The sequence below is a fragment of the Hippopotamus amphibius genome, chromosome 2 (genome assembly GCF_030028045.1).
Source record: "Hippopotamus amphibius kiboko isolate mHipAmp2 chromosome 2, mHipAmp2.hap2, whole genome shotgun sequence".
NCBI lineage: Eukaryota > Metazoa > Chordata > Mammalia > Artiodactyla > Hippopotamidae > Hippopotamus > Hippopotamus amphibius.
Window position 1 is genome coordinate 136,218,186 of NC_080187.1, and position 26,975 is coordinate 136,245,160.

General features: G+C 39.7%; 1 protein-coding gene across 7 annotated transcripts in view; it reads right to left on the reverse strand.

Annotated features, from left to right (window-relative positions):
• MCTP2 (multiple C2 and transmembrane domain containing 2) overlaps window positions 1–26,975 on the reverse strand; it is a 235,841-nt gene that overhangs the window by 116,622 nt on the left and 92,244 nt on the right. For 6 of the 7 annotated variants that reach the window (XM_057721327.1, XM_057721324.1, XM_057721326.1 and 3 more), the window contains exons 6-10: window positions 26,867–26,943; window positions 26,257–26,368; window positions 22,110–22,145; window positions 10,777–10,941; window positions 8,431–8,561 (exon numbers count right to left, since the gene is read on the reverse strand). In XM_057721327.1, the coding sequence (XP_057577310.1) occupies window positions 8,431–8,561; window positions 10,777–10,941; window positions 22,110–22,145; window positions 26,257–26,368; window positions 26,867–26,943 (521 nt within the window). Of the gene's footprint in view, window positions 1–8,430; window positions 8,562–10,776; window positions 10,942–22,109; window positions 22,146–26,256; window positions 26,369–26,866; window positions 26,944–26,975 lie in introns of those variants that run through there. The other variant, XM_057721330.1, reaches the window with a different exon arrangement.

The window sequence follows — 26,975 nt, forward strand, 5'->3', positions numbered from 1 at the left end:
GAGCAGAGGGAGGGCGGGCAGTGTGTGTTTCATTCTCATTTGCCATCTTCTCTAGTTATGGAGTAAGATGACTATTCAAGATGTTATTAAAAAATGGAAGCACGGCCTCATAATGTCTGACAAGGATAGATTCTTACCCTTAATCATCAATGGACTTTGTGACTTTGCAGATAATAGGATACAGGCAAACTTACTTTATATACAAAGCGATGACAATTTTGAGGCACATGGATATGGAAAAAGTTCCAGTTTAATAAATTTAAAGAAAGCTTGCAAAGCCTTCCCAGTTAAAAAGAAAAATACCAATAGTAAGGTCTATACCAGTTTTTACTACAGAATAAAAATATTTTGATAGTGATTGTACCTATAAAATTAAGTATATGTAGATATTTATTTCCTAATTACCAAAAGTGATTCCAGTTATGAGAAGAGGTGGCAATGAGAGCTTCTGTATGTAATAAATTCATCAAGTATTTCTACTGGAAACACATTAAAATATATATACATATATTTAAATAACCCTCTGTGATTTGAATCAAAACAATTTTTTTTTTCTGTAGCGATAAGGGATATTTCAAAGTTAAAGTTCACCACTGTGAAAAGAGGGGTTAGTAAATATTTTTATTTCATAAGCAAGTATGTAAGTGGGGAAATAATTTTGCTTGGAAAGAAAGAAATGTCAAGCACTTTGTGCCATTTCTACAAAACTAGGTACCCACCAATTCTGAACAAGTATAGCAGTAGCACATCTGCTGAGGAATACTTTGCTAAGCATTATTTTACACTGTTATATACACTTTCATCTAATAAAGCTCTTTCTTATGGAAAGATGAGTGATCCAAATCTGTAAGACTTTTCTCTGGTGGTCACCTTCCTTAGTCTAAAGTAGCAATAACCTATTTATGACATTCATTTTCATATCACTAATAATGGCATTTTTGTCCTCTGAAGTTTACCTTTTCGTTGTGGTGGTGGTTTTATTTATTTTCTGAACAAGGAAAAGTTATTCAGAGACAGGATCTCTGAGAGCAAATAATGTCTGGGAGTCAAAAATGATGTATAATGAGGCAATAATAAATTTTTCTTGGACAATTCAAAACAGACCTGACAGTAATTCTAAAAAGTCATCTAAACAAGACTGTAAACAACATTAGTATACTCACAATAACTCTGCAACTCTCCTCCTGACTGTTTAAAGGCACAGTTTACTTGAACAGAGCAGTTTATTAATTTAAACAAGTGTGAATCACATCCCAGATGAAATGCAACACATTGGGTTTCGTCTCAGAAATTACACATTTTCACAAACTTTTCAGTCATTTCCGCCCACTGTGAAACTTTTGCACCCATCTCATTTTTAAAAATTATTTCAATAATGAAGAAAGAAACCCTGCACAAAAGAACAGCCTTGCCCATTTTGGATAAAACAGCCCCATAAGCACCAGATGGGGGATTTCAGGACAAATTTGATGGATTCTACATTCTCAGTTAACTAATGAGTGAATTCAATCAAATACTTAATTTTACTTTCTTAGTGACTTGAAAGAGCAAATTAAATTGATACAGCGACATCAGGTCAATCCAAATTAAACCTTGATCCTTTTGCACCTGGGTTACTACCCAGTCTCTTAGGGTCCCTGCCCCATCATAGGAGTTAATTGATTCTTAAAACACCGATGTCTTTGGTCTTAAGAATTAATGTAAAGCTACATTCTCCCCAGTGTTAACCACCAGCTCTAAGGCTGACTTTCTATAAACTTCCTAGAACTGAACTGCTCTCTCCAGCTCTTCTATCCACCTGGCTTCCCCACTCATTTTCAGATTCTGGAGGAAAAGAGGAAAGATGGGAGTAAGAAGAAATGAATCTCACACAAAACCCTTTCCTCCAGGCCTCCCATGTTTCTCTGTTTCAACCTCAGTCCCCACAGCTTCAGCTCATCCTCATGTCTGATGGAGAACCAGAATGCTTGGGAGGATAGCCAGAGGCTTAACAAGTACTTACATTAACCCCAAGTTAGGAACTGGTTACTGTATGATCAGCAAAAGCAGCACAAAAAAAAAAATTTAAGAGCTCTTCTTCCAGAATTTCAGAATACTTTTACCATAATACTCATCGAATTTCCTGAAAAGAGCTAAATATCATGTGAACAAAATGGCTTTCTTTAGGCTCAAGTAAAGACAAATACTCTAAAATCTTTAAGATGTAACCATTTTGAAATACATTCATCAAAGACATGTTTAACATAAAAAATCTTGAAAGGAGACTCTGCACTGCTTCTTTAGTTTTCTACAGGGTACCAGATTCTACCCTGAGAAAATACTAAATAATTTGATCAGTCTCTTAATTCTTTCTCTTGACTAATGAAGCACTACAGAACCTGCTGTTCCTTCCCAAGGCTTTCTGTTACCTATTTAGTTACCCAGTCTGGGTGAAGTGCAGGGTTGGCTCCTGAGAATGTCTAGGAGAAGTGATCCAGCCCAGCTTCCTGGGCAGATCAAAATACCACCTTCTCCTCCTCCTTTCTTTCTCATTCCTATTAATACTACTCACTCATCAATTTCATAATTTTACAGATGTTGTTATATATTGTCTTTCTCTTTCATTTTGTACCCCTAAACTTCTTCCCAAACTCTAGCCAAATGGCAACCTTCTATGAGCACTAATGAAAACTGAGCTTACTACTGTGGATGCAAATTTTCTTTGAAAAATAAACTCAGTTTTCAGATATGTGGTTTAAAAGGCTCTCATGAGTGTTCCAATTATCACTAAAAACCACACCAACGTTATTAAGTGACAGGTCCTAAGACCACTTTTTCTATGAAGGGCCAGAGATTAAATATTTTTAGTTTGTGGGCCACTTGGTCTCTTTTGCAACTATTCAACTCTCCCCCTTACAGCATGAAAGCAGTAATACACAATGTACACAAATGAACAAGCCTGCGTTCCCATAAAACTTTATTCAAAAGCAAGCACCATCTATATTTGGCCCATGGGTCCTAGTTTGCTGACCCCTGACCTAGAGAAATGCTAATCATTCAGCTATGGGGAATTACCATGATGGAAGTATTTTAAAATGTTCCCAGGTTGGTGGCTGACAGCACAAACACATTGATAATGGTATCAGAGATACTGACCTAAGAGCAACTTAAAAGAAAAAATTAACGTTTAACTCACCATAGCCCGAGAGACTCTGGTCAACATATCCAAAGATGTGTTTGTTAACAAAAGCCAATAAAGCGATAAAACTTATAAAACTGTTCTATCTAAGAGAAACAATGTGGCAAACACGCACTCAGGGCATCCACGTAAAACACGTGTGTTAAGGAGCATTAGCAAATTAGGTCTGCAGCATCGTACGTGACTCCACAGGCAAGGGGAGTGACCGTGTTTGGACCGTCATCAGCAGGGGAGGGGTTACAAGCTGGCCCTTAGGTGACCAGGAAACCCCCATTCCAAAGGCGGATCTTAGACCATTCAGTCCGTGACAGCTCCACTGTCATGACAAGCTTTACATCATAACAATGACGGAGCAGGGCACCCACGCGTTTGTATCTAGCCAGGAGCCGCTGTTGTTCACCTGCAGGGGATGAAACCCAATGGCTTTGTGACCTCACGCCTGTTTTCCTCTCTAGCCTGATCACGTGACATCACCCACCCTTCTCCTTCCTTTCAAGTGTCTCAGAAGGTGTTCAGCCTCCTCTCTAAGCCCTCGCCCGTGTGGTCCTAGCTTCCTGGAAAGTTCTTCCTCCAATTTCCTTGTCAGGCCAACCACCACCCATGTTACAGGGCTCAGCTCAGACTCTCTTCTCCCAGGAAGTCACCCTTCCACCCCCAAGATGCTGCCCACAACCTAGCGCCCGAGGACAGGATCCACACGTCAACCCCCAGCACGTGGCAGGATGTGTGATACATGCCATGCTCTATATTTGTTGAATGAAATGGATGAACAAACAAATCCCAGTGGCAAAATAAAATTCAAAGTCAAAATTCCAAATTATAAAGTCAGCGTTTTTTTGTTCACCAACTAAATATTTTGTAGTGTTTATTTCCTCCCTACATGAGAAAGAAAGGGAAATAAATATATGTACCAGGTGCCTCCCAGATGGAAAAGTCCTGGGTTCTATTCACCTGGAGAGAACAAGGACTAAATTGCTTTTTTGTCTTCTGCAAGCTTTTTTTTTTTTTTCCTGCATATATTAAAGCCAGGCCCTCTGGCCCACAGGCAGTTAATGTGCTGATTTAGCGTTGTTTCTGACCTCCTGTTCCTGTCTTTCTCCATTAATCCCACTGCATTTTAATGTTTTAATTCAACACATAATTTTACCATATCAGTCAGCCAAACCTGCTCAAGTTCCACTTGCCATGATAGCTTTTAACCTCTTATTCATTACCATAATTCTATGTTTTATATTATAGACTGGTCAGCTTTTAACTTAAATGCAAGGGGCAGAAAAGAGCGCTGGAGTTTTAAAAGCTGTAAATCTCAGAGGCTAAGGAAGGGGGTGAACAGGAAGAAAACGGTGACTGGGTCAAGCCTGGCTGTAAAAGCAGATCAGCGATATGGGCTGCAACTTGTCCAAAGAAATACTCTGGCCCTGATTCTCTTCCGCATCCGAGTCACTGGTAAACTGGTAGCACGTCAGAGCCACTTTCCAAGGCACCCCGTGGGACTGCGGATAGGCTCCAAGGCAGCTCTGAATCAGCCTGTGCTTTCTCATTCTTAACTTTGCCAAACTTGATTAAGTCTAGAATACTGTATAACAAATTAATCTCCAGAATCACCGGGAAGTGTAAAATTTAAGAAAATGATATGATTATGTTGCAATGGCACAGGTTAACAAGAGGATTAATCTATATCTCTACTCCTGCCGTTTTGTTTAAAAGTTGGGGCAGCTTTATATTTTACTCCTCCTAAAAATTCACTGTCTCTGGAACACCGATGGACTCAAAAGATTGGCTTTTTTTTTTTTTTTTTTGGCCCATGAATAAACACCTGAGTTAGTAGGCACCCTGGTTTGATGGGGCTCTTGTATTTGCCCAAGCACCTTCATCTCACCAGCCCTGACCTCCTCAGGAGTTACCTATGGCTCAGTGGAAGCCCACAGATGGACCACTGCACACGGATTTCAGAAAACTCCCTAGGACTCAGGAGGGCCTGGAGGAAGCTGGCTGCCGGGGGGTGGGGTGGGGGGAATATTGCCTGAATCAGCACCAAGCTAGCAACCACCAATGCCAGCGTGACTTCTCTTCACGTAACTGACAACTACTCCAGCTTTCTTCCACAGCTACAAAACCCACTGTTGTTCAGGCTAATCGACACTGCTCAGTGCTCCAGTCTACGAATGTCCTTCCCACCATGCCCTGGAATGTAGCCACTGCTCACTTCTATCAAAAAAATACAAAAAAACAATGTTTATCCTGTTTTGAATAAACAAAAATATGCTGAATTTTAAGTAGTCATATTTCAGTTACTTCAATGGCATGATTTTAGTTCCAAATGTTGTGGGGATCTGTAGTGACCATCCAGGAGAAAAAAAATCTCAAAATTCATAGGAATAATAACAGCTACCAACAGTAGACATCGTTGCCGATTGCCACGATGGCTTGCAAGTTGGCAGAAGACCCCGTTACAGACAGAAAACCACAAGAAAAGTCATTGCCCAAGGTCACATAACTAGCAAACCCTGTGGTTACGCGCCAGCCCAGGAAGTACAATTCAAAGTCTGGTACTCCTTCCCTCACGTCAAACTGCCTGCCAGGGGACTTTCTCAGAGAGGCCAGGCAGAAATTTAAATTACTAGCATCGAAAAACAAAATATCTAATTACTATCCAAAAACAAAATATGAGACAGGTCTGAGGACAGTTATGACTCATTCAACACCGTCAAAGACCCTTCTCATGCGAAAAAGTATTTCCCAGTAGTTGGGAGATAAAATAACTGATCTTTAGAAGTATAACAATAAAGAACAGGAAAACAGTAAGTGAACATTTGAAATAGGGAGGAACAGTAAGTAACACATCTGTGATATACACGAGCCGGCACAATCTCTCCTGCACAAACTCTGACGAGCAGTATGTATTTTAGGGTAAGTCGCTCCCGACCTGGAAGTTCACTCAGGGCCATGCTGTGTAGCCAACTCCCAAGAGATACTTTTGTTATCTTTCGTACCTCAGGAGAGGAAAAAGGAAAAGGATACCAAAAAAAAAGTCCTTTAAAATCCATGAAGAGGAAGGACAGAATGGCCACTGGGGCAGGTATACATCTAAGTTACAAACAGGAAATAGCTCAAATAATAAATGAAGACCCAAATGACAAAACATGGCATAAGAGGGACGTCTCCAATTATTTTTTGTGTCTATAAAGAAACTTAACACTCATTCGGAAAAGTGTTTCCTATTATGTGAAGGAAACATGACAGCACAATGACAGGCGAAATGAAAGGCCATTATTCTCTGCGCCTACTAAAATAACACGCTAGCCATCCATCACTGGGGGCCCAAATTCCCACCATTCAGATAACGCTTTGGGACACAGAGTTCTCTGCATTTCTGCATGTACGTGACTTATCCCTGCTCTGCTGGCTAGCACAGAGTTTCTGATCCTTCTAACTACGGGTGTTCAGGGCACTGGGGTGTCACAGTGGTGACCCAGGGTGGAAGGCACTGGGAAGACTCTGAGGTGTCTCAGTTACCCCATGGAGGTGGACAGGGTGGGAAACTAATAAGGCATATGACAGGCAAAATCTGTGAAATGCTTGACCACAGGAAGACCTCCTTCCTGGGCTGGAGAGCATGACATGACCTAGTTTGGTACCCAAAAGCACAACCCTGGCCCCAGAGACCTCCAAGGAAGCATGGCTTCTACCTGCTAGCACAGCACAGAGCTGGGGATGAGCGGGCTGTGCAACCAGAGCCACGACCCGTGGAGGGGAAGGCACCCAGATCTCAGCTGGTGGCAGTGCTGCTCTCCTAGTGGGTGTTTGGACATGCGTGGATGAGCTGTGTGTGCGTGTGCGTGTGCGTGTGTGTATCTTCCACATAACAACTGGACAACGTTGCTGGCATCAGGTGGGAGAGAGCCAGGTTTATTAAGCACCTGGAACATGCCAGGCCATCCCACGTGACAGGATGCCTCTGCTGAGAAGCATGGGAGGAATGTTCCATGGGCTCTGAACTCCCACCTGTCTGTCTCAGGATGTGCTGCCGAGGGCGGACAAGGTAATGGCAGCAAAAAGCGCTGACGTTCCGTGCATCAGCCTCTGCTAAGTATTTTACACAGAAAAAGCACTCCATCAGGTGTCGGGTTAGCTGGGGCTCATCCCATTTCTGCCCCTAAATTCCTTGCTGATAGAAAAACATAACTTCCCTGGGCCTCTGGACTTCATCTGCGAAAGGAAGGGGTTCTCCTGGACGAGTGGTTTTCAATCTTTCGTTTTCAGCAGCAAAACTCTCCCCTTGAATGGAGCCCCAATGTACAGCACAGGTAAAAGTGGACATGCTCTGGTTTTAGGAGACCTCCCATTCTCCAAGGGTGACCCCAAGGCATCTCCCTGACCCCAGGGTTCCAGAGAACTTGGTTTGAAAAAGACTGCAAACAGCTGTGGAGAGCCCTTTAAATGCTTATATTCTAAATTGAGGACTGATGAACAAACTATGTATACGGGCTGCACAAAAGACAGTGGTTTGGTGGGAAAAGCTTGGTCTTTGAAAACACAGAATCCTGATTCTCGCACTCGCTGCTCTGACATCTATGGCCAAGACGTCTGTAAATCTTTTGCACTCCATTGCCTCATCTATAAAATGAGAATAATACCATGAACTTGCAGAGCTACCAGAACGATCAGAGATGTATGCTTCCCCCAGCATCTCCTTCATGCTGAAACTGGAGCTGCCACGGTGCAGACACCATCACATTTGACTATATTCTTACTACAGTCCTATAAGGGAGCTGTATAATACAGTATTTTTCGTTACGTATAAAAATGTATGAGAATATTATGTAGATCTGGCCTCAACAGATTTCATTATGATTTGCCACAAAGTTCATCAAGGACACTGAAAAGTTTCCATCCATTTGGGACACCTAGCTTCACCGTGTTACTAAATTAGACGGTATTTCACTAAGTAGCAAAACCCAAATCACAGGGTGCATTGGAAATGTATACCAACATTTCCCAAAAAGCCTGAGACAGTACGTTATCTTTCTTTGGAGAATGCCTGACACATACGATTTTCTTCTGTTGTAATCTATACTAAATGGCATTTACCAATTAAATAAACACAAAAACTTTCCCCAGGTTAGCTAACTGACGGCACCTTGGGGTGGGGATAGGAGGTTTTCTTCTGAGCCCAAACAGATAAAGATATTCCCTCAGACCAGCCTCGTGCAGACAGGTCTCCCAGTATGTAGAAAGCAGAACAGACTCACGTGCCCAGACGCTCCTCGTGCTTTCTGCTGTCCTTTCCCCACACTTCAATGTCCAAAATGCCCATCCTGTCAGAGAAGTAGTGAAAGTCAAACTGTTCCCGCCACTGCGGATTTGCACTCTTACACAGTGTCTAGAAAACATGCAGTTATAATATTTATTTTCTTAAAATGGCATTCATTGCGACAGCAGCTACACATTCATTTCATTTCTAAACAGCAGGAGATCATAATGAGGGTTAAGATCGCTCTTATAAAGTTAAATCTTTCTTTTGGGAATGAAAGGGACTTCTAGGTTTCCGGAACCGGCAAAACATCGTACTCTTTTAGCTGACCCCCGGATTCACGAATTTATCCACCAAATTAGAGAGAACACTGTTATCCCAAAAGAAACTGTACATTTCTTACATATAAAATATATTTTTGATATACACATATTTATTACATAATATTTATTACACACATACATCTCAACAGACATTTTATAGTTGTTCTCTCTTACAAAAGATACTATTAATTGGTTAATCAAAAGGAAGTAACATTTTTATTGGCACATCCACTCAGCACTAGCTTAAGAACTATATAAATTAACAGTTTGGGGTCTTAATGAACATCTGTCAGAGGCATCACATGAGAAACCCAGAACTTGTACGCTGCTGCCTATTTTTAAGTCCAGGTTTACTGAACCCAGTCACTAGAGTGAGAGGAAGACTAGGAAATTCCACTGCAGCCAAACCTAAAAATTAACGAGTGCAGTTTGAAAACCCACAAGTGTTTCTGTGTTCTCCGAGAGTGATTTCAAACTGCTTATGTGTTTAATTCTCTGGCAGGATTTTCATTTTCATTTCATGTCCATAAAGATTCAATTTGTGAATAAAAAGTGAGCAAAAGTGGGGGCCACTAAGTGTCAGGATCTCAGGGCCAACTATTAAACCCTAGGGCCACGTATCCCTGCATGGGAAAAACAGGGACTGCTCAGACCTCGGCTGCAGTGTACATCACGTAACATCACTTACGCTCTTCCTCATCATCATTGGGCTTAAATATATCAGATCACAGAATTTAAAAACCATGGGAAAAAAATCTATTAGGCCACAAATTAAGTGCAACCCTCCCCAAAGGGGAACATAGCAGATACTGGACTAATTCTACACTTCACCTTAGTCTAAAAGGGTAAGTGCACTTAGTGATGAATAATTTCTCTAAACATCCTTATCCTGACCCTGGATGTAAGCATCCAGGGATCTTAGTGGAGAGCTGTGGTTATCCTAGAAACTCATTCTGAGGTACAGTCTAAAACTGTCTGGTTAAAATAATTACCTATATAGTTCTGCTGTAACGTCTTCAATTTTTTGTATTTCTTATCATAAATGATTCTTCAGTATGAGCTTCAATTCTCTACTCCTTGTGCTGGAGTAAGTGACATTTAATATTTGATTTTGCACTGAAGATTGTGCAGCAGTGACAACTTCTTGCCCCTCTAAATCATTTTCTAACTAGTCTGCTTCAGTTAAGTCCTCTACACTGGAAAGTCCAAACTGCAAATACCCTCGGGCCTATTTTCAAAATCTTCCACTGATGTTTTTCTTCCTATGTGGCTTTTGGCAAGTGACTTAACTTTCAAGTACCCTAGTACCCTCAATCCATAAAACATAAGAAATATTCCTGTCTGACAGTTATGTAAAACTAATTAATTACCATGGTTTGGAGACTAGGATTTTTGAAATAAAACCACACTGAATTACTGAGATTAAAAATTAAATGGAATTTGAATCAGCAGAATAAGATGATTGATTTTTAAAGACAGCTAAAAAAAAGCCATTACTTTTGTTCAAAACAAATCACTTTTAATACTTCTAGATAGTTTAAAAAATCACAGCCAAAAAACAGCAGCACTAGATGTCTATTTTTGGTGTTCATACCAACAAGTTAGAGAAAGCCAGGAGCATATAATTTTGAAAATATGTTTAGTTAACTCATATTTTAATCCAACTATAACATATTATCCTATTTTATTTTTAAAGGATTTTGAGAACATTTAGTAATCCTTTTCCCGCATTCTCTGAAACAGTTTGCTTATTTTCAAAACGAAAATAAGCCACGCATTCAAATCTATTATTTAATACACTTTCTCTAGTTCCAGTTACTATATTAAAATATTAAGCAATCAAATACCCATATTAACAGACTGCACCTATACAATTATTTTGCTTTCTGGGATGCTCCTAATACAGTTAGGAGGGTTAAAAATAAATTCTGTTCTTGCGAAGTTTAGAGTGGGAAACATTTTTTTTTCCATTGTTTTAATCTTAAAAATATTGTTCTCCTTAAGGAATTGACAGAACTTACCTTACTTTTATACCTCTGATCTCCCAGTTTTAACTGGACAAACATCTCTGTCATGCTTCCTCCTGAGACATTCTTTCCTTCCAACAAAGTTATACTTATAATCCCGTTCCAGAGTTGGTTCTTTTTCAAGGACTCTGAGAGCCGGAGGTTGCGTATCAAAGAGGACTAAAGTGAAAAATAAAGATGACATATAAACTTGCTGATAATTCTTGAGTGTGACTCTGGTGATCAGAGGAATTCCAGCTTTCAATATTTGATTAGAAATAGCACTCCCTGCCTGGTGAACGTGTTAATATTCTTCACTGGTTTTGTAAACCTGCAATCACAGTTATGTGACTTCCTTCTCAAGCACGGGACTTGAAACATATAGCGAAGGATGAATTCAAACAACACGTGCATTTGGCACCGGCCTGTACTCCCACCCAGATGTGCTCTTTGGTAGGAATCCTTCAACTGGGCCTTTGGCTATTTTAATAGTAGGAAGGGAAGAAAGGCATTCTGGGAAGTGGAGACATAAGAACCAGGCATTGCTTTGCAGGGAAACAAAATACCTCTGGGCACTTAGAAATTACAGTTTTGAATTTATCCTTCACACTTGAATCTGTCCCCACTTTCCTTTATTCCTTGGGCTACAACTAAAAAGCCTAACACCACTGTGAGATTCACAACTCCAGATATAGCCTGTAATCGGCTAGCCAGCCAAATGAGCTTTGCAGATCTGGGGGGAAGGGATGGCTATATAAAGAACACAGCCCCGAGCCTGGGACCCAGTAGGGATTCAGTAACTGTTACCTTTCTTTCCTTTTCTACATTCTATTTCTCACACACACCTTAAGCAGAATGCAGAAAAAGGCAAATATTCCCTATTATTAAATTATAAAACAGACAAGCACACTTTATTTTTAATTTCCATTATGTAAATTTTCACACACATGCACACACACACACACACACACACACACACACAAATAGCACAGCAAAACTCCATGTGCTTATTCACCAGATTCGACATTTTGTCAATCTTACTTCATCTATCCCTTCACTATTTTTTTTTCTTCCTGAAATATTTGAAAGCAAAATCCTTATTTGTGTTTACATAGGCACCATGCCATGATCATACTCAACACAAGTAATCATGATTGCTTTAACACTGGTAAACGCCCTGAAGCTCTCAACAGTGTTGAGTGTTTTTATGGTTAGTTTGTTTGAGTGAGGCTCTCCGACACGATCCGAAGGCTGCGTTCAGCTGGCGAAGTTCATTCACGTTCTCCGTTCGATAAGTGAAACGGCACAAGTGTGGACGGCTTAATTTGAGGGAGAAATAAATGGGCTGAAGAATGTAGACAGTGTCCGGCATCACAGTAAAGCAATGAATTTCTAACACTATATATTATTCCTGTCATCTGCTCATTGTATCTTCGAGATCATTTAGGCATCAATTTGCTCCGACCTTGGTTAGTCACAATTTATCACAACACACGGTATGTCACTGCCGTGTTAATTACACACCAGCTTACCTCATCCAACACACATCACTCCAACACTATTAATCAATGATGCAGTAATGCCAAGCGTTTGGATCATTTTATAATTTCCTTAAACAGAATACTTTTTAAGGAAATCTATACTCCCAACTTCATATCTGTGTTGCTTTTCTCTTGAAATTGGAATTCACACACACACACACACACACACACACACACACACACACAGGTGCTGAAACAGAGCAGGAAAGAAAGATGGGAAAATAATTACTTTTTCAAAAAAAGAAAAAAGCCTCTTCTCTGGAAAACATGAACAATTCTTGCTTTACTTCTATTTGCAGTTGGGTTGTGGATAGAATATATTCAATAATGAAGGTTTATGAAATAAAGGTAAGTAATTTTATTTTTGCTAAAAAAACACACACCATCACAATATATAAATAGATACATATATAAATATATATGTAGATGTGTTTATAATCTATATGTGTGCATACAGACGTAGATACAATTAATACATTCTCTAGCTTATTAAGTACATGGGCTGAAAACGTCTACCTTTAAAAAGAAAATGAGATTTTGATTCATATATCCTGCTGCACTTTCCTTTTTTATTTTTTTCTTCTTAAAGTTCGACTTGCCAACCAACAAGCTGAAGCATGACCTGTCCCATGGCCATGCTTCAAAGTTCCGACAGATATATTCCTCCCTAAACACTGCAACTATTTCAAAATCCTTTTTATAAAGAAGGGAGTAATGTCCACATGGGATCAAAGGGCATCCTACAGTCTGGCAATTGCTTAAGAAAAATGGCAGTGCTTCCATGAAATATGCCCTAAAATAATTTTGTGGCTTGGTATGTCCTAATTTCAAATTGGATGTTTATCTTGGAAAGGCTTCTATCTAACTTGTCCATAAAACAGCCCCACTTAGCTCTATGAGCTCTGTGAAAATGGAATCCAAAGCTGGTTATTAAGGAGGCCCAGAGATAGGTTCCATATGGCGGAACAGCATGGGAGGGCAAGGCAAAGGCCTGCATCAGGCCCGGCTTGGCTGCAGCTCCTGATCTATCCACGGACACTCATTGCATTACGCTCTAACATCTGGATTATTGCTTGTAATGTCCCTGGGAAATATCCACTTTCCATCAAAGCCTTTATCTATCTCAGTCGGACTTTGAACATTTTAGTATTTAACGCAGTCATGTTTGATGTGATGGATTTGCGCTTTGCTGTCCAAGATTTTTTTTTTCCTTACTAAAGACGGGGTAGGAAAAGAGAAGTATTTATTGCACAGTTCACAGACAGAAAAGGACACAAGACCTTTATTCTACATATTTCACCTTAAATATTTCTGCAAAACCCACTGTAAGGTTATGCCCAAAAAAAGTTTCATCTGCAAGCGATGTAGTCTAGGATATGAGTAAGAGCTTTAAAGACGTTTCTTAATTATTTTCGCATTTCTCTTCTACCCTTGAGACTTGTGATGAGGCTTAAGAGGGGGGTCTGTGGATGGGGGCGGCGTCTGGGCCACTCCCTGTGTGCTCTGAGGCAGAGCTGGGCTCTCCAAATCTTTTGTGCTCTTCAAACGCTCCCTTTCTCCCCACCATAAATCGACTCCTCTGCACTCACTCTGTTAGCTCAATAGCTCAGGTTCTCATGTCTGTGCCCAAGCCCTATAAGTGAAATTTGTCATCTTAATGCAACTTGGAACGTGAAAGGAGAGAAGGAAATGACTCATCAAAGGGTGAAGCCCACCCCACCTGAGCTGAAACAAACACCAGGAGATAAAGCAAAGCTTCTGGGTCCCGACCCTAATTTCTCAGCAGACATAACGGATAAAATATAGTCATCAGGGTTTTGTTATTTTTCTGCTTCCTCCCAGAGGATCAGAGCCTTTTACTATGTCTATATGGATTCACTCATAGGCTTTCTTCCTCAGTCCCCATGCCACCAAATCCACACCCAGAGAGAGTGACTTCCTTCTGAAAAATGCAACTTAGTTATGACTAGTGAAAATGAGGTATGATATTCAACTTAAAAACACATTAACTTTTGTAAAAATGAAACATATGCTAAAACATTAATTTACTTCTGGGTCATGAAATTTTCACAGGAAGGAAGGGAAAAAAGGGAGAGAGACAAAGTTTAGGCTGTGGAGCTTCTGCTCACAAGTGGAGAATTCTCAGGAGTTTCTGATCTAGGAATACTCTCTCTAAACAGTAAATAGATTTTCCTTCCTGGGACATAAAAAACAAATTGCAGCTTGGCAACATGCATTATTGGAGGATTCTGGCCAAGTGGCACACTGTGAAGATGGCAACGTGGACTCTAGTACCCCAATTCCTCGGCATGGCTACAAAGGAAACCCTGGGACAGCATACCTGTCAGCTCAATGCATCCTGTCCATCCCAAGCCAGGAAGAAGAGCAGAGAGGACAGGAGTAAAGAAGGATCCTGATAGGAGGGCACAGAGTCCAGGAGGCGGGGCCACAGCTTGGAGTCACCAAAGCCATGTTATTATGGTCAGTGATGTCACCGTCCATAACTAACTATGTTGACCAATACCACGGGCTAACAATTCAAAGAACGTCTTTGGGTGGCAAAAAACACCAAAACATTAAAAAAATTAAAATTAAAACTAGGGGCACTGAGGAAAGGTTTCTACAAGATTTTTCTAGTAGGCCTACCTTACTGGTGCCAATTACTGTATGGGGACTTCTTAGATCATCTCAGTGATGGAAATTTAAAAATATGTGTTCCAACACTGCCAATGCATCTCATTTTGACTCTCGTGAATTATGCTTCCTAAGTCATTGTGAGAAAGTAGGGAGTCAACGGAGACCAATGCATGAAAAAAAAAAAAAAGAACTAACTGTGTAAGCAAAATGACGCGTAGAAGCACGATTCCAACGATGTTGGCAAGTCTTAGAAAAATGAAAGGCGAACATTCAGCCTATAAAAGCATTCCCTGAAATATTCCTTTCAAGCTTTTTCAACATGTAAAATGAGTGTTCATTGTCAACAGCTTTTACAGCATGACCTGAGAAGAGCCAAATACATTCATGCAACAGGCTCCCAGAAAGCTCCTACTCAGCAGCTCATTCCACCATCTGAACAGAACCCCGTAGACATAAATTTGCCTAAAACTACACAAACATTTTTGCATAGGGTATAAAGAAAGCCTTTTACACTTTCCAGAGGCATGGACATGGAAGATGAGGTTTACATTTATAGATGAAAACTATATCACAGTGCCAAGGATGTGAACAATCTGTATGCACAAAGACATGAGCTATAAAAGGATTACACTAAATTATTTTTTTAAGAGGAAATATCCTTGCTCAACTTGTGAACTTAAAAATAAAAATTAGATTAAGAGAAGATTTTTTTACATTGATGAAGTCTATAAATGCCCAATGACTCTCAGGGTTCTGGACTGAGGGAAAAAGAAAAATGAAGGCTATGTGATCCAGCACGATTTCCCTTTTCGCCCTGACCACTAGGAAGCTCAAAATTAAATGTTGGGCTCATAATGTAATAATATCCATCAACAAGTCTTTCTTGATTCACGTGTGTCATCCTGCCGGCCTCCCCTTTCTGTGTTCCATATTTCTAAGTCTCTCCTTCACTTAAGACAGGTCAAGGGCACCCCTATCCAGGACTGGGACTAGGGTGAGGAAATTGAGGCATTCTGGGTGAAACAGTTAATAAGGTGCTCACGCTCAGGCTTCTGAGAGGGCGGGCTGGCCCCTGAGCCCAAGTCCCTTCTCATGTTTTACACCCCGGGCACTTCCCAGGCTTCACCCTAACTCCAGCCAAGCCTAAGATTTAGCGGTGATCCCTACTGCTCTACAAGGCCTGCCCCTCTTACATCCCTGGCTTTGCCTCCTATTTTCCTAGCATCCCACGTCATACCCTGGTCCACACCAGTGGCTCTCAGATATGACGATGCCTCCTGATCACCGGGAAGGCTTGCTAGAAGATGGCTGGGCCCCATTTCCAGAGTTTCTGATCCAAGAGGCCTGAAATAGGGGCCCAACATCCACATTTCAAGCGATTTCCAGGTGATGTTGATGCTTCTGGTCCAGGGGCTCCACTTTGGAGCTGATAAAGAATTTGGAGCGCTTGCTGGGCACCACATTACTTTACAAATGTCATGTCTCAATTCACTTCCTTCTCCTTTTCATTTGGTGAGATTCACTCCAGTCTCCTATCTCTGAAAAATCCTTCTCAGTCCCCAGCCTTCAACCCACCCCACCCACCTGCAAAACCAAGGTAAGGGTCTAGTCTCTGAATACTCCTGCCTCTCTTCTGTCACCTCTCCTAACAACTCATCATTTGTTATGATGGCCAAGTCTTATTCATCTCCGAATTCTCAGAACAGTGTTCCTGCCAATATAGTATGTGCTCAGTGAGAGATTTTTTTTTTTTGGCCAAAACTGAATCTAATGTCACTGAGAGAAGAGATCTGATGCAAAGTTTAGGAAGGCAGCGGCTCTGTTCTTCTTGGCTGGAGACACACAAGGTTTGAGAGTTCTAATAGATTCAAGGTCTTACCTGTGCATGACTGAGGCCCCCAGGAATGAGGAATGCCTCTAGAAACCATTCTGCTCATGGTAATGCTGACCCAGACATCATAACAGGCAGTAGAAGTATCGGGGTTAAGATATTCAGAAATGGGCCCCTGCAGTGTCACTTCTAGATAGATAGGCGGGGGGCAGTTGGAGAGAGACAGAAAGAAAAATAGATAGCTACATAGATAGATACATGGATAGATACATAGATAGATACACAGATACACAGACAGACAGACAGACAAAAAAATTAGGTAGATATATAGATGGGCAGATAGAGATAGATAGGTATATGGATAAATATGGCTGTTTGGGGTATATCATTCTCCAATCCTTTAAATTTAACCAAGAAAACAAAAAAGTAAAAGGTGTTACTAAGGGTGAGCATTTGAGTCCAGTTAATGTGTCAAATGAAAAAGAACAAAATAAACAAACAAACAAAAAGCACTCCATTAATTGCAAAAGTGGTCCAGGCACAAAACTCTCACTTGAGTTCTACAAATGGACCACACTTCTCAAGAGCGGTTTTGCCTGTATTACTTCCTGGGCCTATAGCGAGATAAGGGACATGGGTTCATCTAGAGGAAGGTACAGGGACAGGGGGCATTTACCTATAAGGTGGGAGGAGAGGCATCTCTTCCAGTTTGAGCAGCTTCTTCTCAATCCAAAACTACATGACAGACAAAATAACTGTCCAAACTTCCTCCTGGTTCTTACCTAGGATCTGGGCACAGAGCACGTCATGACTGATTGATAAGTAGACAGACAGACAGACAGACAGATAGAACGAGCTTCCCTCCAAATTCTTTGAGTGTCCTCTTTCAATTTTAATTCCTCCACCTTAAACTAGCCTTGTGGCAAGATACCCTCTAGGAGCTAAACACATTAAAACCACACTTTTAAAGCCACCGGAGTTCCAGCCCTGCAAAGTGCTTCAATCTGCGATGAGGTCTTCAGTGAACCCGTCTTGGCCCACATGTTAGAAGCAAAATGGACCAGGTCAACCTGTCCATGAATCAAAGGCAAAAACAGAACCACAGTGAGTTGCCTAGACGTCCCGGATTTCACTCATTAGGCCAGACAGCTAATGCACAGAGGCCGCCACCCCCGGGGCAGGCGCCTATGGGAGGGGTTAGAACGGACAAGGATGCCAAGTCACCCCCTGGCGAGAGAGTGTGTCCCACCAGTCACAAGACCCAACCAGCAACCCGTCACGGGGGGCTGCTAGGCGACGAGTCTGAGCCGGCCCACCTCAAAAAGCCCGAACGGACAAACCAGCAGAGAAAGGAGGCACTGGCCCAGGCAACAGACAGCTCTCCGGGTTCAAGGCCAACCTCAGCAAAACTCTGCTATTAACTCCACCTTTCTGAGACTGCCTGCCTGCTCTGAATCCTAGACGTCAGAGAGCTAGAAAGAGAGGGACAGACCGAGACCAAGGAAAAAAAGAGAAAGTGGAAAAGGGGAAAGAAGAGGGTGGACACAGCCTAACTTCAGGCAGAACCCTCCCCGTGTAATTCATGACACTGAAATAAAGTATCCAAAAAAGCTGAAAGCAAGAGCGTAGCCCCTATATTTTGTAAGGGAATACAACAGGAAACAAGAACCATTCCAGGTACTAAGAACGGAGGGAATGTGATGCAGAGAACAGGTGATGGAAAAGCTGAGACGCCAAATAGAGTATACAGAGGAAAGCTAAAGTCAGCGACAGCAGGAAGCTGATTTAGGCTGGAGCGAGGGCAGGCGGGGGTGGGGGGGGGGGTGGGAGGTGGGGTCAGACTGTCTGTGAAGTTCCAGATAGTGAGAATTAGGCTCTGTCCCCAGTACTCAACTGCGCCATGTCTGCCAGAGGCAGTGCCTACACAAATGAGTGCAGCTGAGTTCCAATCAAACTTTTTCTCGCAGAAGCAGACACAGGGCTGGATTTTGCACCCAGGCTGACGTTCAGTGACCCCTGGGCTAGAGAGAGAAAAAGAGTAAATGCTAGCATCAGGGTCACCTGGTAGAAGTGGAAACCACAGCAGCCCTGGCTAAATGGAAGATGCAAAATGAGACACCAAGCGCAAGAGGAAAAGGGGAGAAACACCCTGACTTCTCCCTCTTCCCACCCTGTAACATCCTGCCCATCCCTCTCAGCCAGTTGGAGGCCACCTGATAGGGGGACTGAGAAAACACATCCTCTCCACAGAGGCTGAGCACCCCAGAGAGGAATGGAGATAAACGAACATGAAGCCAAACAGGCCAAATAATGGAATCACTAGCCAACGAATCTCATACAGAAAAAAATGTTGTATTAGTTCAGGCATGCTTTTCACCTTAAATGGCTGACATATAATTGCATAAAACAATGGGTCAAAAGAAGGGCCATGTGAGAATAAATACTTACCTCAGTGCAAATTATCTAAAATAAAGAAAATCCATAACAAAAAGGGCACCGTGACCACCCATGATACAGTCCCAAATGAAAGGGCAGGGGTCTGCGTGTATATACCCAGGTTTCTGAATACAATCAGTGACCCATCAATTCCATTTTTTTAATCACTGTGTTTTTACCCGATTAACTATTTGATAAAAGAGAAGTACCTGCTATTAATTTTCTATCCCTGTAACTGTGATATACATTAGAAAGAGAGCAGTAAGTTTTGGAAACAGAGCTATTCACAGAAAACGTTATTCATGGTAAATATCTAAAAAGAAGTAGTTCTCTGATTCCGGCTCTTTTAAATCAGATTTTCAGTTCTCTTTAAAATGCTCATTAGAAGGTAAACAAAGGCTTTTGCATGAAATCTAAACCTGTTTTTTTTTTTTTTTTTAAGGCAATCTCTATGTAGTTACCGTATTAAAATTAAGGTCAGTATCAAAAAATCAAAGAAACAGGGAATTCCCTAGCAGTCCAGTGGTTAGGATTCCATGCTTTCACTGCCAAGGGCGAGGGTTCAATCCCTGGTCAGGGAACTGAGCCTGAAAGCCATGTGGCGTAGTCAAAAAAAAGAAAAAAGAAAATCAAGCAAACACTTTACAAGACAGTCCACAAAGACTCCTGCCATTCTGGATCCCTTTGGATGAGGTAAAATTATAAACTTCTGGGTTTAAGAAGCAATTATTTAAATAAAGTTGTTATTTTAAGATTGAGGTGAAAGAGTCAACAACATTTTATAGGGAACACATCACTTTCGACTAGTAAAATTTTAGATACTCATAGTAATCTTTATATCAAACTTCTGTTACCTAATTTTTAAATATAATATGGAAATCTTAAAAAAGCAGCTTATAGTTTAAAAATACCAAGATAGGTTGATCAGGGTATTTTAACTACTTTCACAGAGGGTTAATCACAGAGTCTACAGATTTTCCATGTGATTCATTTTCATAAGCTAAATTAGAAGTAATCTCACTTTTCCCTCCAAAACGGCAAACTCTAAGGAGCAAAAAGTCAAGCTAACAATGGAATTTCTTCACCAATATATAAATGGCATCTCTCATATAAGATCATGAGTAGCTTTCAATGACCTCTATTCATCTAAGGTTTTATTAAACACTGTATTAGGTCTGGGCATTTAGTAAGTCTCTGAGCCCAGTGCACTGACATCAAAATTCTAGACAATACAATGATAGGGAAAAAAGAAGACAACGGCTCCGTGCGAAGACACAGCTCTGCAGCACAGATATAAATCCTGCTCTCCAGGACCCTCTGTTCCTTTCCTATGTTTGCTATCTTCATCCCGGCCGTCAACATCTTCTCTCCCCCTCTTCATTCCTTCGGCCGTTCTTTCTAACCTCTCCTGTCCTCCCTAGACTCCAATATTCCCCAAGCTCACAATTTTTCTTTCGAGCCTTTATGTTCTTCCACAAACTGCCAGTGCTCTTCCACAGGCCGGGGCTCCCTAACTAAAGGTGGTTATTGATGTACAGTACCAGTGTTTTAGTGCAGCAGCAGAATCAATAAACGAGAAAATACTGCTTTGTCAGGTTTCGCCAGAGCATGCTGGGAAACTTTACTGCTCCAATGGTTACAGCAACTCTTATTACGCGAGAGGGAGAGCCGGGCTCCCTTCTGTGGAGAGAAATGATGTTCTTCTACCCTCTAGTGACTATAAAGGAATAAGACAAAAGTTGGAGGAATTTGAGACAGCTTCACATAATTATTTATGGTCTCTTAATTTTATTTCTAAAAAGAACCAGAGCCTTAGAAACCAACGGAACAGGTAGGATTAAAAAAAAAAAAAAAAAACTTAGCCTGGTTATTTTTAAAGCGCTCAAAAATGCAAAGCATGTACATTTTAGGAAAAGTCAGAACTTTGATTCCTTTGGATTTTAAAAAGCAAGGCTTAGAAAGTTTGCCTTCCTTCCTAAATGACTAGTCAGGTTACAAATCCTCTCTCTTTCTCTCTCTTTCACATACACACGCTCTTACAAAGGCAGAAAATCTTTGTTTCAAGCTCCCTATTTTAGAGAGAAGTAAACACCTGCAGTGCAGTGAGAAATGAGAGCTGGTATGTATCTGTGTACACGTGTGTGTGTGTGTGCGTTTAAATAAGTACACATACAGAGATTGCCCATGCACCCTCTCCTCACACACACACATACCACGGCTGCCTCCATCTCCATTATTGCTCTTTTAAAAGTGGCAGAGGTGCTGAAGTAAGTTATACACAATTTTTTTTGGTTTTGTTTACATTTACATTAATTATGACATTTACTCACTTAAGTTACAATGTGTTACCTTAATAACCTGACAAATTAATAACACATCCCTACCCTGGCACCTAGACTTTTTATAAATTGCACAGAAGTGTATAATTGCTTAAAAAAGATACTAACAATGTAAAAAAATCACCAGTATTTCATGGAGAAATCTTTAAAGAGATGCTCACCCAAAAAATAAAATAAAATAAGTAATATAAAAAAAGATTTATAAAATATACCACATACTCCTCTCAATCTTTTCATTGCCTTTATAACACCAAAACTAGTTTCCACCTAATGGTAAATAACTTTCTAAAGAACTAAATGTAACTGCACTAAAACTCCAAATAATTCAAGCTTAATGAAGCGTAACATTCTAATATGACCAGTACATATAAAATGTCATCACTAAAACAACTGTAAGTTCAAACATCTGGTTACGCCTTTATTAAATGAAATTTTAAAAGGGAGTTTGTTTCTAGGAGGAACAGAAAGCCTTTATGTGTAAAGGCTGGGTAATAATCATGTCTACATTTGTCTTTGCTACAAAGATGAACCACATGACGTAAAGAAAAAAACAGCTATATTTACCTTGCTGGCACTTAACCGCTTCCGATTTGACCAACGCTAAGGATTATGTCCATTGAATGGTGAAAAATGGCAACATAAAAGAGAGAAATACAGCCGTTAACAATATGCTGATGTTATTATGCTAGTTAGATAGTGCAGACTGCATTCAAACAACTGACACCCATGTTCTAAGGTTACAGAAAAAAACACATTTGAACAAGAAAATAGTTAGAAACCCACAAAAAACCACATTTCTGTGGTTGCGTTACATCATTTCCCCACAGTATTCAATGAAAAGACAAGGACATATAATACTGCTCGGCCCTTACATTTGTTTTTATTTGCCTGAAAACACTATAATTTTACCTCTAGAAGCAAAGTGGAAAGGCAGATTTCTCCTATCTGAAATAGTCAGATAGCATGATACAAATGTTTAAGAAATTCATGGACAAAGTTCGTTCATGTTTAGGTTTCCGGAGCTTTAGATGCTAGGAAAAATAATTCCATCTCCCTCTGCTGAGTAAACCTCAATACTGGAAATAACAGGAAAAACAATCGGAGTCATTCCTGCACAATTAAGAAAAACAGGCTAATGCTACAGAGAGGGAGGCAAGAAAAAAATGTTCTGAGCAGCCAGTAACTTCACTACTGTTCTCTTTTGAGCTCTCATTTGTCAAGCTAAGGTTGCTGAATTTCGTCTACAATTAAAGTTCTCTCCTAACAAAATCCTCTCATTATTCCTGTCACTGTCCAGTACTGCGAAGCTCTACTCTGGCTGGTTAACCAGCTAAATGGATGTTAAAACTTGGGTAAATCTGGCAGGTTACAACTCAATTATGAATCTGATTGAGCAGTCCATAGTAACTATTATGATTAAGGAAAAAAAAAAATACCTTTAGGCAAATGACCTACCCACTTTGCCAATACGTCTCCCCCATAAATTAGAAACCAGAAAACAAATCATCTTTGGGGAAAATCCACTTATATGCCAGGGACCAGCAACTTGAAACACTGGTTTTCAGAAATGTCTTGGAAACATTCTTCAGTAAAAACACTTTCCCTGGTGAAATTGTAAGCTCAACCACTCGGCATGTGACCCAGAGTTACAGATGCTACAATCTGGGTATTAAAATCAATTCTTTTTGTATTTCCCCAACAACATATGAACAAATATTTTCACCGAGAACAACCACTGAAATGAATCACCATCTTGTAGGTACACATGGTTATTCTTAAATAGCCTTTTGAAATACAACTCATTTGATTTTTATATCACCGAAGATTAAAAAATAGATAAGAAAATTAATGGAAAATGAGTATTCCTGTCTGCTTACTACAATACTAACAGCTACCATATAATATATCGGGTGTCTACTCCATGCTAAGCACCATAGTCAATCAACTTGATCTTCACAAACCTATAAAATAGATAATCTTTTCTTTAAAATCCACATTTCACAATAAGGAAACTATAGCTGAGAGAGGTTAAGTAATTCTGTGCATTTGACCTGATCACTTAACTTCTCAAAACTAAAAAGAGCGGAGTCGGGATTCAAACCCAGGCAGTCTGATGACAGAGCCCATAATTATAGCTAACATCCCATTTTTGCCAAGAAAAAGACAGAAGGCAGATTCATCAGCTTTGCAGCCAGTGCCTTACCTCCTAACTGTACCATGCCCGCATGCATTTAAATCCCTGGCCCTGAGGGTCAATTCACAGATATTTTACACATGTTAAGATTTTTACCGGCTTGTCTCTAAAGCAATAAAGACTGCCTCAATGACGATGGGAAGAAATATGGGTACAAAACCAAGAATTCAAACTGAAATCTCTCCATCAGGCTTTAAATTAAAACGGAAATTTATCAACAAATTATTTCCAAATAATCTCAGTCTCCCATATTAGTTATCTCATTTAAAAACCCAATATAAGAATATCTTTAAATACTCAGTGAAAAGAACAACTGTTTTCTAATACCTACACTATCCAAAGGGCCCCCAATATGCGCTGTGAGTTGAACAGCCACACCTGGCCCAGGAGAAATTATTCCCTGCTCAGGTATACTTTGAACAGGTATATAAAAAGAAAAATAACACTACCAATCAGAATAAATAGAACAGGCATTATTATTATTTCTATAATACTCCATTTTATTTATACATATATACACATATATATATATACACACATACATATACATACATATATATATATATATATATATATATATACACACACATATATATAGTAAATATATTGTACGCTGGACCCTGCCAGACAAGCAAAGAACAAAGAAAATGAGAAATCACGTCAGCAAGTAGATAATGCGTACAATCTGACAAAAACAGGGGTGCAGGAGTCAAAGGAAAGAAGGACCAAACTAAATAAGATGACAAGTGTGTCTCCTTTCAGGGCTCTGAAAAGACAGGCTTTGAGATGTTTTCCAAAAACAAACTCAAGCCGCATTGAGTATTAATTGCTCTGTAATTTGAAATAAATTTTAACTGAAATGGCTCTACTTAAAAATTCCAAATTTTAGCAATATTTCAATATATTTTAAGTGCCGGTAGTCCTGCTAAACACGATCCAATACACCACAGAAAAATCCACACGTGGGATAAATATGCAGCTGCTACGCACCTGAAATACGCAGCTATCTTCATGAGGTCATTAACCAAATTTACAAACCCCACTTAAATATGTAACAAATTTCCAGAACGTGTCAGCTGGCAATTACACAACCAGCGGCAAACAACGCTCATTTCCACGTCTCGTCATTTTAACCTGGCATTCAGCTCGAGGAACTGGTCACCTACTGGATGCTTTGACACTGAATCTGATGTTAATGCCATCCAAAGTTAGAGAAGTTAAAGGAAATTCCTCCATCATTATGTTGGATAGGAAAAAAGAAATTATTTTCAACATCAATCTAAGACATTTTAACATCCAAATATCAGTGTTACTGAGGCCTCCATAACAGTGCCACTTCTTAATTAATAAATGGAGATTCCCCCCCAAAGTTATTGTCACGTAAATGCTCATAAGGAAAGAATTCAAATTAAAAATAGCAACTGTTCAGTTGACCCTCTGGCAATTGAAAAGTCACTGTGTAGTTTTTTTGGTTTTTTTTTTTTTTTTTTTTTTTTTTACTCCTTTAAGCTATCTTCAGTGAGTTTACTAGTAAATCACTCATGATTTTCATCATGAAAACAAATTACAACTAACAGCAAAGGTGATATCAAAATGAAGAATATTCTCCACAATGACCCCACTGACTCAATTCAAGAGGTATTATAGGAGGCCTAATTTATAAACAGGCTTCAGATTTTCATACCAGATTCCAAACATGCTTAAATTTTAACACATCTTAGTCCTTTTCCAAGTAGCTGTTTTTAATTGGCTTTTAAAATACCTTTCAAATAAATTACAATCCAAGATGCCTTCATTCTCATTTTCATTCTTGGAATTGTAAGGTTTAATACAAGACTATAAAATAAGATTATGGTTTTTATTCACACATTTGCTCCTAAAAACAGAGTCCCAATCATACGGTCACAAAATCTAATGCTTTTTGATGTTACAGACATCTTTAATACATAGTGCATGAACTAGAAATTTCCATGTAATAGACTAGAGAATATTAAAATATGTATCTTCCCAGAAGTACTCTCAATAGAAAACTTGGTAGCTAAAAGAAAAAGGAAGAAGATGAAACGGAAATGCTGCAAATGTATCCTTGGTCACCTTAGTGATGTACAACACAATGACTGAATCCTATGAACTGCTTCTCATAATTAAATAATGCCTAAGTCATCTAGTACCTAAGAAAACAGTACATGGAAACCTTAGCATTTAGTAAAAGCATATTTTGGATAATCTGTGACAAGCAAACCATAAGCAGCATGTACATTTAATAATAGCAATATTATTACTGCTACAATATTAATAATGTTCACATCCCTAGCCAAAATAGAGGTCATTCCTTACTGGAATTCTTTCCGGATTTCCAAAAGAAAGGCTGTATATTATCACAGATAGGTACTTTAAGTCTCTATACAATCTTTCCCCCTACCCAAATAATGATGAAAATGTCAATCATCTGGTAACCCAATTATCAAAAAAAACCTGTAATGGAGAATTTTAAAAAGAGCAAATGTTCACACTCACGTGTCTCTTGAAATCACACTGTTTTACTACTAGGTTCAAATTTAATATGATCACTCCCATGTCATCTTCTAAACTGTTTGGATCTTCCAATTTTAAAATATGTTCGGTCGTTCTATAAGCAAAAAAGCAACAAATGACAGCACTTATTGGTAGTACTTTATAGCCTTAGAATACATCAGGAGCTTATGGTAAAAATCTCCTACCTCTGAATAGGGATGAGATGCAAGTTAAAAAAAAAAAAAAAAAGCACCAAATTCAGTGAAAATAAAGCAGCCATCATCAGGGTAGAGAAACTGGCATTTGCCTAATTCAACAGTTGGTCAATTGATTCTTCTCCCCTACTGCCCAAAGAAAATGTAAATACCCGTAAGTTTAAGGTATGTTAATGAACCTGAATATTAACATACAAAAGTACAGAATTCAATACACCTTTTAGATTACGTTTTGGAGGGTGTAATATCTGACCAACATATATTTGGGAGCTAAAAAGCAAAAATTATAGAAAAACTCACGTTAAAGCACTCTTTCATTTATTCAGATTCTGTCATTTGATTATCTTCAGTTCCCTCTAAAATTTACTAATAACAACTAGGTGGTAAAATTATAATACCTGTTAAGCTCAAGATCACTCAGAACGACAAATGCGGAACCCATGAAATCAGATGTAGTTAAATCTCGATCATATACCTACAAAGAGGAAAGGGGCCAGAGACACACAT